Source organism: Ambystoma mexicanum, chromosome 1p (assembly GCF_040938575.1).
Source record: "Ambystoma mexicanum isolate Mex_15411 chromosome 1p, UKY_AmexF1_1, whole genome shotgun sequence".
Classification (NCBI taxonomy): Eukaryota; Metazoa; Chordata; class Amphibia; order Caudata; family Ambystomatidae; genus Ambystoma; species Ambystoma mexicanum.
This window is the reverse complement of record NC_090921.1, coordinates 201,459,584-201,478,977: the sequence shown is the minus strand read 5'-3', so window position 1 is coordinate 201,478,977 and position 19,394 is coordinate 201,459,584. Positions and strand designations below refer to the sequence as shown.

Genomic DNA, 19,394 nt, shown 5'->3' with positions numbered 1-19,394 from the left:
GACACTCAACTCATTTTCAGGCTCCCTTCCGCCATCTCTTGTCCTTCTCTAATCTCTGACTGTCTGTCCGCCATCCAGGAATGGTGTGCTGCCAATGATCTCTGCCTTAATGCCAGTAAGACTGAGATTCTCCTCATCGGCACACCTGCTCCCTCCTTTCCTGTCACTGGCCGGCCGCTCTTGGCCTTGGGGTCATCTTCGACTCCACACTTTCCATCTCTTCTCACAACTCTGAAGAAGTCACAATACCAGCTGCACCTCCTCAGAGGTATTCTTCCTTTCCTCGCCTTCCCCCAGAAGCTCACGGTCTCCAGAGCTCTGGTTCTCTCTAGGCTGGACTACTGCAACAGCCTTTTTCTAAATCTGCCTGCCTCTACTCTCCCCCCTCTGCAACTAATACAAAACAGGACTGCAAGGCTTGTCCTTGGCCTCAAGGCCAGTGATAGTATCTCTCCAGGACTGAAATCTCTGCACTGGCTGCCAGTGGCGGTGAGGATTAAGTTGAAAACCCTCTGCATTGTCCACAAGGCATTATGGGGACTGGGACTTCAATACCTCCAACTCTCTCTTCCTAAATATTTTCCCTCTCAAGCTTTTTGCTCATCTGCCTCCAACTCCGTCAGGGTCAGTCACTTCTCCAAGCAGCAAGTTGGTGGTAGATCTCTTTCTTCTGCTGGGACCTCCCTCTGGAACAGCCTCCCTGCCTCTTTGAAACTTGAGGAGAACCATCTCTGGTTCTGGAAGCACCTTAAGACCTTCCTCTTTGCTTCTGCTTTCTCTCCTCGTCTCCCCTGCTAATCTCCTGAATGTATCTGAAACTGCACTGGTTACCTGGCTACGCTCTGTTCTCGGGTCCATGCCCCCCCACCAGGTGCACACCTTCACTGCAACCTGGCAACCCTTGCACTCGGTGACTGTTCTGTATCCCTACAGCCCACACTAGCACTTGACCCCGGATTTCTGCTCTTACCCTTGCACTTGCCACCAGCTGGCCACACTTTTATTTATTGTCTTTATTTATTTTACTGTTATCCTATGTACTGCACTGCCCCTCCCCTATCCCTCAGAACCGTTCCCCTCCTTCTCTGCACGTGTGCGATCTCAATGTTACCTGGCCTATTAGGATCGTTGTCTGTATTCCCTCTGTTTCCCCTCCCTTGTCACATTACACCTTGAAACTCTTGTGTATAGATCACGTTATGAATGCCATATCATATCATATCATATATCATATCATAATCAATGCCACAACAAAGAGTTGATCAATTGAATGTATATATTGTTTTCTTTAATAGCAGATCCCAGTTTCTGTGTGCAGTCAAAGCTGCCTGCCTGGCTATAGAAAAGCTGCTAAAGATGGAGAGCCCATCTGTTGCTTCATATGTATCCCATGCCCTCAAGGGGAGATCTCAAACCAAACTGGTGAGTGTATCAACTGATTGCACACCTGATTAAAAAATGTGAAGTAACATTTGTGTACTGTCATGATGTGTCTGAAGGAAATTAACACCATAAATCTATGCACTAGTCAGGGACAGTAAGGTGATCCTGTATTGTGTGATTGAAAAAAAGAGGTAAGGAGAGGAGCTTGTGGTTTTATACTAGAACAGGATATTCTAGTTAACATTAAAATCAAGGAAATTAGAAACATATATTGTGTTATAATCAAAAACTAGTGAAAGAACCACAAAAAAAGCTTTCCAAAATAAAGAGCCAGAAATACTCACAGTGATTAATAATAATAATAAAACCTTTCGGGAAATTGTATAAAGTATTTATTTTATAATGTATTGCTTAGAACACCAGCATAGATCAAGAGCACTTTACAACAGGATTGTACCAGAATTGGGATTGGCATGTTATACAGTAACACAGTACTGTTGGTGGAGGAAGGTAGGGATCAGTGTGCATTTGTCTCTCTTGAGGTTGGAAAATACGTCATGCTTTATGTACAAAATCAGTGGACATCCCATGAGAACTGTGGCAGATTTGTGTACTGTGAATGTTGTTGCAAATGCTGCTTGTTCACTTATAAGAGGTTCTTGTGCTAGGAGGCCACTATAAATGCATGTGAGTTTCTGTGATGATCTTTGTGTCAGTTCTGCTGTCATTAGCTGGCCATGTGTGTGTAAAAGTAGGAGATATTGCTTTCTGTATGCTGGTGTTGCTACAGGTGTACTGCTGACTGCTATTTTGAAATCTTCAAAGCTTTCTACCATTTCCTCTGTCCTTACAATTGTATCCTTATTTCTCTATGTTTCTGTATGTGCCAAACAACTGAACCCCTCTGTGTGGCTATTATTGCATACTCCTGTGAATTGTTGTATCTCTCTCATTGTGTTGCACTGTGGCGTGTTTTCTCATTGCTGTGGCTCTGTCTGTACTTATCTTTCTCCGTGTTGCATATATTATATAACATATGCAAACCATTTCTTTATGGTAATAGTGTAACTTGCCTCTGTCCACCTTGTATCCTTGGTCTGCAACTATTGTCAGGAGTTGCATTGTTTCCTTTCTGCACTGTTCTTCTGTGGTGCTGTATGCTAATTACTCATCTACATACTGTAATAGTGTACTGTCCATGTTGATATTCCCAAAGTACATCTAGAAGACACTAGAGAGGATACTGGGGGATTCGGAGTGCTCATGGGGTAACCTAGTGTGTTGGAATCTCTTTTCTATGATAGGAAAATGCTGTCAAGCATTCTAAGTCTAAGTAATGGTATGGTGAAGAATGCATTATTGAGGTTTAATACAGGCAGGTAGACTGCATTTGCAGCTATGTTTGCATACTATTGCTGCAGTGTTTTGGAATAATGTATATTCAGCTTCCACTATATCATTTAGAGGGTAGAGATTCTGAATGAATCTCCATGATCCCCCCTTTCATTGTGTCATAAATTCCTTCTCCTGCTTCTTTGTACAATGGGTATTGCTTTTACTCTAGGGAGCTTGATACCTGTTTTTATGTTTCTCATTTCACTGTCCCTATGCCGGTCAGTTGCCCTATGTCATGTGGATTGCTTGTTCTCGGTCTACTAGGAACGTGTGCTAAGTACTCATGTGGTTGTGTTCATGGAATGGTTGCTGTCATTACTGTTTGTGGGACTTCCCTGTGTTGTCCTACCAAATGACCAGGTATTCCAATTTCAAAAACTACTTAGCCACTGTGTCTAAATTTACAAATAGCTGTTCATCAGTACTTTCTTTTGGCTGTGTAAGGTCTATGCATGATGCACTTCTCGACTCCATCCCTTCCTTATCAGTGCTTATTACAATGATTGTGTCTTTCTTCATTAATACTACATCAATGTGTAAAGTGAACATTGTTGCTGGGGATTCCTCATGTGGTATTGGTATAAACAGCAATTCTACTGGAAAATGAAATATCCCAAACAATCAAAATGGTAACTGCATAAGCAAATAGTTCATCATATAATAGTAGTACTCTAATTGTGTTAGCCCTGCAAAGTGCATGTAGCATCGTGGCTACTCCATTGTGATGCATGCCTGATGTTAAAAGCACAATTCCTTTGTCAGTGAATGAAATGGTCTTATTGAGCTTTTAAGGAGATCTCACCCTAAAATATCCACTGGTGTATCGGTAATGTACATTAATGGGGCAACTATTTCCTTATTTCCTATACTGTGGGGTATATCTTCTGTAAAAAAGAACCTTTGCAATGTCCCCAGGACTGAGAACATCAATGCCTGCCATGGGCTGTCCTATTGTGTATAGTTGTTGTTTCTTAAAAGAGGGAAAGTATTGTTGCTTGTAATACTGGGCCTAATGTAGTGTCCAAGTGTTCCTTGTGGCAGGGTATTCAGTTCCCATGATACTGAAATATCATTGGCGTGAGATTGCTGTGTAGTGTCATGAATTGCATAAAATGTGGTTTACTGTATGGATTGTCCCTGGGTGGGGGCGATCATTTGTATATCTCCTACATACTGGGGTTGGGCAAACCCAGGGTCATACATTGGCAGGCCGCTGCAGTCTGTTGTAGGGCATACCATCCCTGTGATGTCCCTTGTGTGTAATGTGGAGCCGGGGGTGCTCCAGGGTGATATTGCATATGTCAATCTATAGATTGGTGTCCCATCTTCCTGCATGTTCAACATGTTCCCCCGAAGTTTGATCTTAATCCCCAAATCCTTCCCCTTGCCCCTTCTGTAAATTGTTTTACACTTCTTGGACCCTTCCCCTATAATATCTGTTGATGTCACATGAATTTCCCTAGTCTTGTGCTGGTCTTGACTACTGTTGTGTATCTGTGGGGTTTGTTACTATTGCTCCCTCCATACTTATTTAACTTCCATTCACTGTGCTTTTCTTCAGCTCCATTTTCACTTTAAAGCTTGCACTTACACAATATGCACTATGCCCTTGTATTTCTCCCTACGCGTTTGCTTCCATGCCCACAATTCTTTTTATCGCTTTGTTTGTACTTCAGTGGGAAGGCCCTACCTTAATACATGTTAAAATAATGATATATGCTATTCCAATGTTTTCCATGTCTCCTGTCACTATATTTCCCGAACGAACTGAACGTATACTGCAAGTTCTTTACTATGCTTCATTGTTCATGCCAATAAAAACAACTACTTCAGATCTCCCAGGCTATTCCCGCCCAAATACACCCAATGCTCAGGCTCAACAATTATTAGACTGCGCACCGCCATTTGCATTCCTCTCTAATTGAACACCTGGGTAACCTTCTTGCTCCCAAATTGCAGTTATCTGGTTTCCTCAAGTTCTGCGTGCACATCTTTAATTATTGTCCTATACATTTTCAATACTACTTCTCCTGCTGTGGAAGTCTCAGTGTTCCGCATTAGGCATTGCCCCTCCATTATCTACATCACCCTGCACACTTCTTTTTTTTTCTCCATGTGTTTTTGCTTCTAAATCTTTACGTGCTTTGTTTTCTAGTTCCATTATTACTAATGCTCATTTTTCACAGGTTGCATTTGCTAGTTTTTATAGGGCTTGTTTCTAAATGTGTAGGGGGATCATATTTAGGGTTTTTGTATCCTATAGCTGGCTTCAAAGAGTAGTTGCATGATCTGGGAGCACTCATCTTTTTTTGGGTGTCCCTTACTGCAATAAATAACCGTACTAAACATTTTCCTTTTATATCAAACTGCAAAGAATCATATGTCTTTATAATCTTAGAATCTTAGAATCAAAACAAATGCAAGACACACAATATTAGGTTCAGCAATATCACAAGTGCTGCCACTTTTTGGCACACTCTTAACTGTTACAAGAGTCTCCAAATACAAGCTCTATTGCAAAAACCATTACCAGAATTAAAAAACATAATGCGCCTTTGCGCAAGACCACAAGATTACCAAAACGTACGCCGACATCTTCCATAATTCAGCTCCACCTCATTCTTATCCCATATCCAAAATTGTAAACACCAATTTGTCAATCTGAATTCAACACTATGTACAAAATATACAATGTAAACATGAAAACATACAAAATCACAGTTCTAAAAATGTTCTACTGTTACCTGCCTCACACCTTTTATCAAAGGTGGAGGGTATTATCCTTGCTCGCTACAGCTTGACCTCACACTTTTGTTTCAACCTGCCTCACAGTCTATAGGTGGAAGGTATGGCCCTCACTCACTTATTTATAAAGCAACATTGCCCCACTCTCTCCTTTACTAAGGTATATGTACTCTTCACTTACCAATTATTTATTGTGGTACCACAGCCCTCCGCTATAAGAGCTGTCCTCTTATTTTTATACTTAAAAATAAAAAAATAGAAAGACTTTGACCAAAACTCATCACATCACACACATCAGCATACACTCTTCTTCCCCATTTATATCTGCTCTCTCTCTGCAGTTCTTTTATCCGGTGCAGCGGCTTGCTGGGGTTAAACAAAGTCTTGTGGACTGCCTCTCCCCTCAAGAAGGCCTGCACTCATGGGGACAAGCCATGGGCCTGGAGTGGCAAGGCGGGACCTTTGCTAAAACAGGCACCTGCAAATCCTTCTCAAGCACTGTGCAGTTGTCTGTACAGCTCCAGGTGGGCTTATCATGTTCCCAAAGTACAGAGGAGGAGCCAACCAAAATGTAGGCAAGGCTTTTCTTTTACCAATACAGGTACTCGGGAAAACCCAAAAAAAGCATGCAATGCACAGGATACAAGATAAATCAAAACATTATTTATTGCAAAATCTGCTTAAGCATGGAATTATCCACAGAAATTCAACTTGTAATGGTGTGAGTACAGGCTTATATTAAGTTATACAGAAAACAAAAATCAACAATTTTAAACAATTCATTTTGTGATTGATGACATAAATGGCTATATTCATTATTCATTTTTCATTGGCCATTCTAAACATTTGGTACAACATCAGATGTGCAGGTTAGCTCATTTCTAATGAAGTAATTTTGGTTTACAAAAGTTAGGATTTGGTTGAAAAACATTAGACATATGTAACCAAGTAGATTGCAATTTCCATTGGTTGCCTCAGTAGGTGTAAGAGTGGACTGGTATGAATACAATTAGTAGAATTAAATATCTGCATATGAGGTAATACGTTTGACACATAAAATATAACTTTTTAGTTCCATCCGAATTCCTCTACGGGTTGGCACCAAAAATACTAATATTGACATTTTGTTACTCAGCTTGGTGGAAAGATTACTTGCATGCCAGTCGCCTATTCTCATGAGACATATTTGCCCTGTTCCAGACTTTACATGCAGGGCTTGGATGCCAGTGAACTTGGCTCATTCATAAATATGACGTGTGCTAGTGCAATACACATAGACACAAAATGGATTCATTTTCCTAATGCATTCAAACAGTGAGTCTCAAATGTGAATTACAACATTGTAATTACGATCCTGATTAAGACTATGATAAAAATAATGTTCATTTTATATGTTTTGATATCGCAGGTTGTCTTTATTATCATGGCATTCATATCCCTCTATCTCTAAAATGCCTGGCTGTATGGTTTTGTTTCGAACTATTTGTTTAGAAACAGAGCCCTTGCACATTCTTATTTAGTCCATAATGGTGCTATGCTACTGTACTCATTTGTTCCCTATGAGCATGTCTGGTTGTTCCCTTTTTTTCTGATAAAATACAGTCTTCAGATTGATTCTCAGCCTGAGAATACAATTTATTATAGTTACTTTAAGACTTGGCTGTGTGTGTTTTGTTAAATTTGTGTCATCACAGCTAATCATCGCACCATATCCTGTCCTCCTGCATGGGGTAACTGATCAGTTTAAACTTGCATTTATCACTCACTGCTGGGAGATAAGTCCTGTGGGAAAGGGCTGTATTAATGCATCTTTTGTTGTTCTGCCAGCGTCGTGCAATGCTGCAAGTTCAGGAATTATTGTGTCTGATATCTTGCTCTGTTTCGAGAGAAACTGGCTCAACACTGGCCTGTGTTCTATGTTACATTTAGCTAATGTGAAATAATGCCTATAGACTTTTCAAACTAACAATGGTATGATGCTAATTGAGCCAATGAACACATGATTATTTCTATATTCAATATAGAATGTATATAATGTGTGTTTGTGGTTCCATAAAAGCCTATCTGCTATTTCATGCTCAGAAGTGGGGGAGCCTTTCTCTCTGAGAAAAGTTGAGTACATTTGGAGCTCTCGTGTAATGTGCTTAGCTAATGTGAACCGGTGGCACTCCTGCATTCTATCACTCTCAAACCCTCTTCAATATTTCTCAAGCTGGTGCAAACTACAGCAAGTTTAGGTTAAAAGTACATGGGTGTTTGCCTAGAAAAAGTATTTGCCAGGCTATATTAGACCCATATGCAATGATATACTCTAAATGAGCTGCTTTGCTTCATGGCTGTGTGTGTATAGTGGCCTAATTGAAGCATACATTCTGATATTTCATAGTGGTTTCTGTAATGTGTATGTTCTTGCAGGTTTGGAGTGCTGAATGGATGTGCCCATCGTTAAGTAGTCCCCTATAATTAGGACAATAACACAGAGCATCTGAAAAATGAATACATAAGACTACTTCAAGATGTGTCCTGATGTCCAAAAATGTCAAAGTTATAATGAACTATGTCCATCTATCTTCATTAAGATTTATAATGAAAATAGGATATAGGGGGTAATTCATAGAATTTAGCGCACAAGTGCGAATCCCTGCGCCAGCCACGTGCGCCAAAACCCCTTTCCGGCTACCAAAACCAGCCGTGGCGTACAGTGGTGCAGCGACCCTGCAGCAGCGCCAGTTACGCCCCCAAGAACGCCTCTCGCGCAGGGAAAAGCCATCAAAATTCCCAATCCAGCGCAAAGGGCTGCGCTAACCCTGTACCAGCACGGCAAGCGGGCTATGTGTATCACTGGGGTGCGCGGGAAGTACCTCACGTCATTTCAGCTGGGTACGTGTATTTCAGGGGTGCGCTTGAAGTTCCACACGCGAATGTCCTGGCTACGTGTATTTCGGGGTGCGCGGGAAGTTCCACACGCGATATCAGCAGGGTACGTGTATATCAGGGGTGCGCGGGAAGTTCCACACGCGAATGTCCTGGCTACGTGTATTTCGGGGTGTGTGGGAAGTTTCACACGCAAATGTCCTGGCTATGTGTATTTCGGGGTGCGCGGGAAGTTACACACGCGATATCAGCAGTGTACGTGTATTCCAGGGGTGCGCTGGAAGTTCCACACGCGAATGTCCTGGCTATGTGTATCTTGGGGTGCGCGGGAAGTTTCACACGCGATATCAGCAGGGTACATGTATATCAGGGGTGCGTGGGAAATTCCACACGCGAATGTCCTGGCTACGTGTATTTTGGGGTGCGCGGGAAGTTCCACACGCAATATCAGCAGGATACGTGTATATCAGGGGTGCGCGGGAAGTTCCACATGCGAATGTCCTGGCTACGTGTATTTCGGGGTGTGTGGGAAGTTTCACACGTGAATGTCCTGGCTATGTGTATTTCGGGGTGCGCGGGAAGTTCCACACGCGATATCAGCAGTGTATGTGTATTCCAGGGGTGCGCCTCAGGGCCCTCCGCATGGAGTTTCTCCGCCCTGACCATTGTGAGCCGTGCCTCTTCTGCCCGCTGCCGCTCCGCATCTATGGCGTGGCCCAACCGCTGCCACACGGAAGACACTCTCTGTCCTGGATCCTCCTGCCCTCCGGCCGATGCCTGCCCCTCCGATGTTGAAGGCCCCGAGCCTTCATGGCTCCTACCACGTTGCTGCTGCTGCTGTGCCTCTGCCCATGCACTGCCTCCTGCTGCCTGCACATCCTCCGCCGGCTGGAGTGCAGTCCTTGATGTGGCCACCCCTGCTGGATGTCCGACTCCCGACTGTGGCAGGGATGCCTCCTCCACCAGCCTGGCCGCACCATCAGAGGCAGCTCCACAGGGCAACCAGGTGACTGATGGGTGGAAAGATGGCACAGAGGATGACTGGCGCATAGGGGGTTCAGCTGAGGAGGGGGTCGTAGCAAGCCCCATCAAACGGATGAATCCGGCCTGGGTGACCTGTCCCAGTAGGCCGACGCGGTCAACGAGCCATTCGAGATGACGTGCAGTCTCCTCATGAAAAGACTGAAGGTCACCTCGCATGGCCCGTTGACGCAACGCCACACCAGTCAGGACAGGCTCAACCCGGACCCGGATAGCCACGTCCGCAGGCAGAGGAAGGCCAGTTGTCGTTAGCTCATCCCCTGCCTGAAAACGGGTCTTGACGTAGGCATCCCTGCTGGTGCAAGATGATGCAGGGACAGGATCAGGGACAGGATTGCACACAGGCACCTCCACGGCAGCCTGTGCTGCTTCCTGTCCCTGGTCCTGCACTGCACCACTAGCACCAGTGGGATCCCCACCTCCAGACCCCGTCTCTGTTGCTTGCACGGCCTCCTCCTCCACCAAACCCCCCACCAACCTGGATGACTCCATGCCATCTTCCCCCGTTGGGCCCTGTTGGGTCCCAGCTGCCCCTTCTGCTGCCGAGGAGTCCAACTCCAACCTCCACCTCTTGGACCTCCCCCCGGCAGCTGCGGCCTGGGACGCGGCACCGGACTCCTCACTCCCCGACGAGATGACAACATGGGAGGGGAACAGGGCCTTGCGTCTCCGGCTGGCGGTGGGATCCCCGCTGCTGTGCTCCACAGCACCTTCTCCGCCCTCTTCATCAGTTGACGCTGCAGACAGGGAGAAATAAAACACAGGCATCGGGGCACTGTACAATGGACACATACACACATGACAGTTGTACATGAGTGGCATTGGCAAACCTCAGACATGCCATCACAATCCCCAACACACGTCATTTCAACTCGCACACATGAGCCATACCACAGCCATATCGCACATGCCAGCACCATCCATACACATACAACAGCATGAGCAGGCAAAGCTGAGCCAGACATCACATGCAACACAGGAAGTGCACTACACATGTACACACACCACCACACTTGCATGCATGTGTACACCTCTGCCAAGTGTCACAGTGTTGAGATGGGCATCCATGTCACATCTGCTAATCAGGCTTCCACATCCCGCTGTCACATGCATCCATGTTGCATCACTGTTGCACCCTTGTCAAATACACACAAATGCACATGTACATGGATACATGCAGCCGAAAACAACATACATGCGTGACATCACGAACATATCTACTTACATACACATTCATCCAAACATGTGTGCCCACACAACTGCATTTGGCATGCAAGCCTACACACACAAGCAGCATCCATGTCTCACACATTACAGCCCTCGCATGTGTTAGCCTCATGGCCCTGTACACCCCCACCCATACTCGACCCCATACAAACAGATGTGCAAACTGCACACTACTGAAACATCACCGCACGCACAGCTCACAATCATGATGCATGTTCACTTACCGCTCGACTCCAGACGGGTCTGCCTCTCAAGGACCTGGACGTGGAGCGCTGGGGATATGCGTTCCAGGACCCTCATCTGATCTTCCGACAAGTGGCCCCGGCGCCCCTTAGCATCCGCTGCCTTCAAGAGGTGCCAGGCCTTGTTCAGGGTTCTGGACCTGAAGTCCTCCCAACGCTTCTTGACATGTTGGAAGTCGTGGAGTCCGTCCTTCCTTGTCGGCGCGGGTACTTCCAAAGAGGGAATCATACGGCCCCAGGACTTGCTCCATCAGGACACCAACTTCCCTGGCACTGAAGCTGGTGCCCCTCTGTCTCTCTGGCCGGGGGTTGTCAGTGGTGCCAGACATGACAACCCCAGAGGCAGGAGTGGGTGGGCAACTGGGTCCTGGGGCTGGGCTGTGGAGCGATGGAATCCCAGTCGGGAGTCTTCAGTTCCAGCAGGGGTGGTCACAGCAACAGCACCCCTGGCTGATGTGCAGGCAGCAAATGGCAGGGCACGTGGGCAGCAGGCAGTCAGGCAGCAGCAGATGGCAGGTGGGAGCGTGCTCGGGGCTCTGGGGGGCAGTAATTCGGCCTTCTGGGAAGGAGCGTGGTCTTCCGTGTGCTTACGCGTGGCCAGCTTGATACGGAGTGATTTGGCACGTGAAAATTCTGCGCGTGCGTTTCCCTCAGCACGGGTTAAAGGTGAGCGGGCCCAGCAGTTCGCTGTACGTGCCTTTCGTGGAGACCGACGTGTGTTGCTGCTTCCTGTTGTTTCGTGCGCCATCACAACTTCACAGCTATCAAGGACGTATCTCTTCTTTTGGCGGGGGTATTGGCTACGCGTGTTTTTCTGCATCGCGCTAGTCAGACGGTGAGTCGCACACGCTCTTTTTCCCACTGCAGGTGCCCCTGTGTATCGCACCCATTTTCAATGTCATAGTAGCCTGCGTGTCCCACGCGTACGCGTTATTCGTGTTACTGGGTGCCACCGCGTACCGTGGGAGGTTGAATCCACGCACGTAAGCTGCAGGGTTGCGTGCACGGTTTTACTGCAGTTTTGGGGTGCCTGAGCATTGCGTGACCTGTCACTACATCACCGGGGTCACATACAGCCTTGCAGGTGCAGGGGGGCTGTTAACATCTTGCTTCCCACCCCCTTCACCCCAATTGCCCAGGTCAATTGTGGTGTACACCTCCCATTGGCACCACTTCATCTGTGCCGGCACTACTACATCTGTGCCATGGTTGGGAGGCCACCAAAGGTGAGGGGCGCCTCAGCTGGGCGTCCTCCTCGTGGCGGTTGTGGCCGGGGAAGTGGCCGTTGTGACCAGGGAGTAGGGGGACTCCAGGGTGTCCAGGGCGGCCACAGAGGGGCAAGAGGCAGGGGTGCACCACTTGAGCACAATGTTGTGCCATGTGTCAGTGCAGTCATGCCACCACCCCCTGTGGTTCCGGGGGATGCAGCTTCTGCATCTGGCACTGGCGCCCGTGTGACCCGGCAGTCCGTTCCATCGACTGCCATGGGCCCAAGGGTAGTGGTAGCTGCAGGTGCAGCTGTGGACACCGCCACCCAGGCTCGGGGTCTGCCAGCGCAGGCTGCGTTGGCACTTGAGAAGCCCTTGGTAGATCTCCAACAGGCCAGGAGGGAAACCAAAGGGGCAGGCCGGGCTGCTCAGGCCAAGACACTTGTCCCTGGGGCTGTCATGTCATCTGCTGCCCCGAACAGCCGGGTGTTGGCAAGTGCAGGGGCAGATGCACCCAACAGCACCCCGGTTGTGAGTCTGCCAACCAGGACTGTTGCGGTCAATGACCCTGCCACAGCTGATTTTGCTGCGCAGGGTCCATTAGTGGGCACCCAGCTGCCACTGACACAAGTCAGGCCTTTGGTCATCCCTCCACCTGCCACTCCCTTGGCTCAATCCACCGAACCCACTGGCCATACTGGTCAGGGCGGCATTAGCCAGCCAGGGTCTGCGCCACAGTCCAAGAGGAGGAAGGTTGCACCTGCAGCACAGGCTGGGACCCCACACACAGCCACGACCTCCTGCACGTCGAGGAAGAAGCCTTTCTGTAAGCAGGAACTGGACTTCCTCGTGGACTACGTGCGGGGCCACAGCCGTGACATGCTAGTGGGTGCCAATAGTCAGACTACGGCTGCCCAACGTGACACCCACTGGAAGCATGTTGCGGAACATGTCAGTTCATTCGGCCATGAGGTGCGCACGGCGCACAAGTGCGAAAAGCGTTGGAATGACATCAAACGCAGCACTAAGGCTAAGCGTGCCTAAAATTACAACTTGACTCTGGTGACTGCCGGTGGGCCTGCACCAGAGGAGGAAGAGCTCACTCCGCATGAGGCACTCGTTGCGGAGTTCATACCACCTGAATTGGTCGAAGGAGTGGGAGAGATGCTGGACTTTGATGCCCAGTCCAGTGAGTGTTGATGCGTGTTTGTTGAGGACGTGTGTGTTTCACTTGTGGGATGTGTTGTGCATGATTGCCGCTACATGTGACGTGTACATGGTTCTGATGTGTAAGTAATGCAATGCTTCTGTCATGCATGTCTCTTCTGCCTGCATGCAGGGACTCCATGTAGGCATGCTCCCTTGCCCCTCCTCCGCCACTCTGCACCCCAGTTCCACCTTTGCACTGGTGTTCTTCAATCTTGCCAATGTGTACTTTCTTGTTCATGCGTCCTGTGTAGATGCTAACTTCCAGCGTGGAATCTGCAAAACATATGCCGTGTGGTACAGCCTTAGTACTTGATGCAGGGTATCTCACTTGTACTGTGCATAGGTCAGATGTCCCCCAGGGACATGAGTGCCCATTCATGCTCCATGTGCATTGCACGCATGCCCCTATGTGTCCTTGACTGGATGATCACTGTAATACAAGTCCTTGGTTACATACATTGCTTGCCATCTCATCAGTCTTCTCATGTCAACTGTGGCTCAGTCCTGCGTTGCACACAGTTTAGGGTCAGCCTGTTCAATGGCCAATGACTCTGTCCGACTGTTGTTGTGTCTTCTTCACACATGGGCGGAATCCAGAGTTTTCATCATGTGTCCTGCTTACTGTCCCAGCATCATTTGCAGTGTTGTCACTTGAATCACATTAAGCTGTTGATGCCAGTCAACACTGCCTGTCAATACACAGGTGTATGGTGAGCCTTTTGATACCATGCTAGGCATCCCTGCTTTGGTACTGGGGTAGAGTGGTGCTTGGCTTCTAGATATGGTACACATTGAATGCACAATGTACGTGATGTCTGAATTTGACATTGCACTGCCTTCACATTTCCTGGCACACACCATGGCGTCCTTGTACATGTAGGTAGTGAGTGGCATACACATTTTCTGCAATCCATAGACCCACTTCCATGTAAACTGCCACCTTTCAACAGGTCTGATCACAGAAGCAATTCAAAGTTGACCCAGCATGTATGCCAGGTTATATGTTGTATGTCACATGTTTGCCTGATGCGTTTGCTGTCGGTGTGTGTGTGTGTTGTGTGCTTCTGATATGTGTAGTGACCTTTTTTCTCTCTATTTTTCAGGTGATGACGCAATGGAGGCGGAGGATGGTGTTGTCATGCCAGACACAGGGTTGTTACCACTACATCAACCCGGCACTAGTGGGGGTCGTGGGGTGGTAGGCCACGAAAACCCCCAAGTGCTACAGTCCATCTTGTCTCTGGCTGCCTATGAGTCCAGCCTTGATAACGACTCTGACGTCCATGTTGTGTTGGATGAGCATCAAGTCCATGTGTCAGGGGTGAGTGATTCTGATGTGGACACTCCTCTGTCTGCGACCCCTGCACTGAGGGATCAGACAGTCTTGGTTCCTCCGCCCGTGGTGGATCGGGACGCAGGGTCACCATCCACACCAGTCACTGATGTGCCTGGGACATCACGTCGACGGAGGCATGTAGTCGTGCAGCCGCGGGCAGTGCCAACACAGCGAGGACCCCCAGTCCTTGGGTCCCAAAGGGGTCAAGCCTGGCAACACGGTCGCCGCGCGCAACCGCAGTATACTGAGTGGGAGCAAGACATGACTGCCAATTCAGAACGGCAGGTGGCAGCAATGGAGAACATCGCTGAGAGCATGGAGCGTGTGGCCCGATCTGTGCTCCCCCCTGCTAGGCAGGTGCTTCCCCAGCAGCAGGCGGCACGGTCCACGGCCAGCTCGCTCAGGCTGGGCATGGCGGCCTCAGACAGGGCACGCCAGGCTGAAATGTCGTCTCTGCATCAAGCAATTGCTGCTCACGCAGAGGCGCACATGGATGCCCTGAGGGAGGAGTATGCTTCCCTTAGATCCACTCTGGGTGTCCTTATGATGTCCCAGAGGCAGCAGGCAGAGGAGAGGTTTGCACAGCTTGGGCGTACCATCTCGGCTGAGCTACAGGCTTGCCGGGAGGTGCAGCGGTTGTCCATCCAGGCCTTGCAGGAGGAACTCCGTGTTACACGTGCTACCTTCCAAGAGGAAGCACGTGTATCACGTGAGGTTCTGCATGCAGACCTACGTCACATCGCCACACAGAACCAGGCTCACCCGTCCGGCAGACTTGCTGCCGACGAGGGGCAAGCTGCGGCTAGGCGTGGCCAGGCTACTGTGCCACGTCCTCCTTTACAGGATGAGCCAGACTCGGACGACCATCTATCTCCCACATAGGTCGGGCTGTGCAGGCGTTGAGCAAATGGAGTTTTTTTTTTTTGGCTCTGCATCATCGCATGTGGATGTTGAGCAGCACCATGTACCTCCCCCCTTCTGGGTGCCTCCCCTCCCCCCCGGGTCGTATGTGGCCATTTTTGATTTTTTTTTTAGTTTAGTTAGTTAAGTTTCTGTTTGATAGTTAGTTTAATTAGGTAATGTAGGTTTTCCATAGTTAGTGTAATTAGTTAATATAGTTTAAAATTGCTTTTCTATTATGCTTTTCATGTGACAGTGCGGTGCTTTGTGGCTTTTGAAGGCATCCACTGTCTGTTCCAGCTGGGCCCTTGAGGCTTGTCTTGTGTATGTGTTTGCTGCTTGGGGTCCTTGACTCACATATGCCACTCCTGCCTCCCTTATCCATGGGCTCGCAAGGATGGTTCGGTGTCACAAACTTTTACACAAAGGCTTTGGACTGTCATATCTGTGGCATGTCTGGTGCTGTGTGACTTGTGTTTACATCCCTAGTGGGGATGATTTTGGTGTTATTGTCCACTGTTCAGCTTTTGCTAGATGGGGTGTTTCATGATTAATGTGTACATTAATTGCTATGCATTGTGTAGTATGTTTCTTATCTTTACTGTACACGTGCTTGTTGCAATTCATGCTGTAGATAGTGTTCCACACTTTGGATGTGAAAGACGGACAGATGGTGTGATTTCTGATGTGACTCTCTGACATGGTCAAGTAATGAGATGCCTGAAGAGACACACACAGATGACTTTGAAGCATTAATCATGTGTTTCATGCCCTTTCTGCAGGGGGATGAGCCTCCAGAGCACTTTTGCCAGCAGACATGGCCCATTGTACGAAGGAATTCTCAACACGTTTGTTGGTGCCCACATAAACATGTGTGCACAAGCAGAGGCACAGGGATTGCAGACCTACATCCTAGAACTGCTGACGTATTCCAAGGAACTCCAGGCAAGGTGAGCAGCAGAGGGGGGCCACAACACAGCAAAGCTTGCACCAGGCGAGTTGCACATGCAGGCTTAGTCACAGCACTGAGGGTGAGCTTGGACGAATATTGGTGTTGAAGCACACAATGCAGCTCAGATGTGTTGGTGGACTGATGGCTGTTGATTGTGAGGTTGTCTGGGACACCTGCAGGGGCAGTGGCACATACCCTCCGTTACACCAACTTCCATCGAGGCACTTGTATCAACCATGTAGCCTTCAGAGACATTGAAAGGGGCAGCTCACAGGGACAAACAGCAAGGGACATACTCGGGTGCAGTGCATTTCATTTCCATGTACTTTATGATGAATGCACTGCCAAATTTGTTTCGGTCATGGTGGTACGCAACTTGCTCTGAAGTCATGGCTTGCTATATGGGTCTGTCTGCTTACCCAGGGAACATTCCATGCTGTGTGAATTATGACACCTTGGTGTTCCATTTGGCACGCACCCACCGGCGGCTGACTTACTGCATTGACTGTGTATGACCCGTCACAGGGGTAATGTTATATATGGGTACGGAGCATCTACACCAGATTGTCTGTTTGTAGAGTAGTTTGTTGCTATGGGGCATCTTTGATGGTGTGTTTTTGCGTAATTGGCACGTACAGGTTGTTGACTGTGGCTCTCTTTGCAGCATTGCAGTTCTCCTGAAACCGGACCTGAGAGTGCGCAGGCAGGAGGCCAGCACTCAAAACCAGAGCTAAGTGTCTTGTTGTTTTTCTTTCAAACTGCTCTGCATAGGCTTGCTGGGGGGTGCACTAATGCATGGATGTATGTGTGATTCAATTTGGTATGTTTTTTTCCCCCCTAATCACCCAGAATCCTATGCAATTTTGAACCCTGTACCCTCTACCCGGTGTTCCTGCTTCCCGTACCTATCCAAGCAACGTTCCCTAACCCTCTTTCCCCGCTGGGGTTGCGGATGCCTGTGTAAGCCCCGAACTTGCAGGAGCCAAAACCCTAGAGGGGGTGGTTGGTTCGTACCACTCCTAACCCTGGACGACAGAAGGCCATGACAATGATGTCCAAGTTTGTTTGGATTGTGTATGTGTTCATGCAGGTAGTACATTTTCGTGCATTACCCTACTTTCATGTGTCATTCCTCCTCCCCTCTCCTGCCACTCATTCCAGTTATCCAGTGTGCCAACACCTGTCCCGACTGCATATCCCTGAACCTCATTCCCCACCAGGGTCTCAGGGGCCTGTGTGAGTTTGACCTTGCAGGCAGCCGGGACACAGTGGGGTCGGTTGTTTCGTGACACTCCCGCGCCTGTACACGGGACCTGTGACAGTACACATCCGTTCATGGTGCATCATCCTATGTTATGTACCACACATGGTTCACATCCGGTTGTGACATTGTTTTACTGTGCTACCTTGGTTGTTGCATCATTGTGGTAGTACTTGGCCTTTGTGAGGTACTGCTACGTCAAGTCTTCTACTGGAGGGTGTTCTGTTTCGTTTTTTTATGGCTTGGATTTTGTGATTTTGGAAATGAGTGTGGATTCTGAGGGTGCAGGCACCTTTTTACACACAAGGTGGGAGATGGTGACGAAGGGTAAAGGTGATCCTGTGGCCAGGTGGATATGAGGTTTGAAGGCTCCATGACCCAGGTGCAGTTGTTCAGTGGGTCATGGTCATTTGTGACGGAGGGGGGGGGGTTGTTGTTGATAGTTGCCTTGCCCTGCAGTGTGATCGGAACCCTGACATTGTAATGGTGGTATCCTATGTACATGTTGTGTTCTGCTGATCAATGCCTGTTCATGTGTTGTGTTTACCTTTCAGGTGCGAGGGGATAGTTATGGTTTGACATGCTGGGGTGTACACATGGTGAATGTTCACATGTGATGTGTAGAGAACACTGATGGTCACTTGATTGCACATGCATATGTTGAGTGCATGTCCTTGCTGACCCACACACTTGCACTCTGATGCACTACATGTACTCCCACCCTTGCATATCCACGTGTACATTGTTTGCCTTCTGGTGCCCACTGTGTCCCTGCAGCACATGTTCTGTGACCAATTATGGATCCAGTACATGCCTAATTTGCTTTTTGATGTGGTCTGTCGCTTAGATGTGATGCTCAGGGTGTGCATCACACACAATGGCTGTTCACTGTGCTGTGCACTGAGCAGTGTGTTGCAGGAGTAGGACACTGCACACAGAAGCTGCAGTGTTGATTTTGCAATGCTCAATGTGCATGTAGACAGGCATTCATTGTTATGTTACGTCTACAACTCTTGTAATGCATTTGGAAATGACTTATTTTGGGTGGGAGGTTGTTGGTCTGTCATTTCATCTGATTCCAGGTCAGGCATCATTGTCTGATTCCACTGTACATTTTGGACATGGCAATGTGTACCTTATTGTTACTGTGTTGGTGTATGGGTATTGCTTGCCATGTCATGTTGTGGTTAGGGAGGGTTTGAGTGACATAACAGTGATGGCCATGGCCTGTTTTGCAGGTGTGTCTGATGCACACCTTGCATGTCAGGGTCATCCGCTTCTCAGAGCAACTAGCTGGTTGTAGATCTCTCTCCGCGGCAAGGGCCCTCCCTCTGGAACAGCCTTCCTGCCTCACTGGAACTTGAGGGGAACCATCTCCGGTTCGGGAAGCACCTCAAGACCTTCCTCTTTGCTTCTGCTTTCTCTCTGCCTCTCCCTTGCAAAATTCTTCACTGGAACTGCACTGGATCTGCAACTGGGCCACTCTCACAGACCTCGGTCCCTGGCCCAGCCACTCTCCACTTGCACTGCCTCCCTGGCAACCCCTGCACTGCGGTACTGTCTCTCTACCCCTACAGCCCCCCTTTCCCAGCACTTCTCTGCACTTACCTTTGCAGTTGCC

The 19,394-nt window shown here is 48.3% G+C and overlaps 1 protein-coding gene across 1 annotated transcript in view; it reads left to right on the top strand.

The window, feature by feature from the left end:
* Positions 1–19,394, top strand: part of LOC138468055 (extracellular calcium-sensing receptor-like) — a 146,959-nt gene that overhangs the window by 102,838 nt on the left and 24,727 nt on the right. The window contains exon 5 of the mRNA XM_069608487.1: positions 1,299–1,422. Coding sequence (XP_069464588.1) covers positions 1,299–1,422 — 124 coding nt within the window. The remainder of the gene's footprint in view (positions 1–1,298; positions 1,423–19,394) is intronic.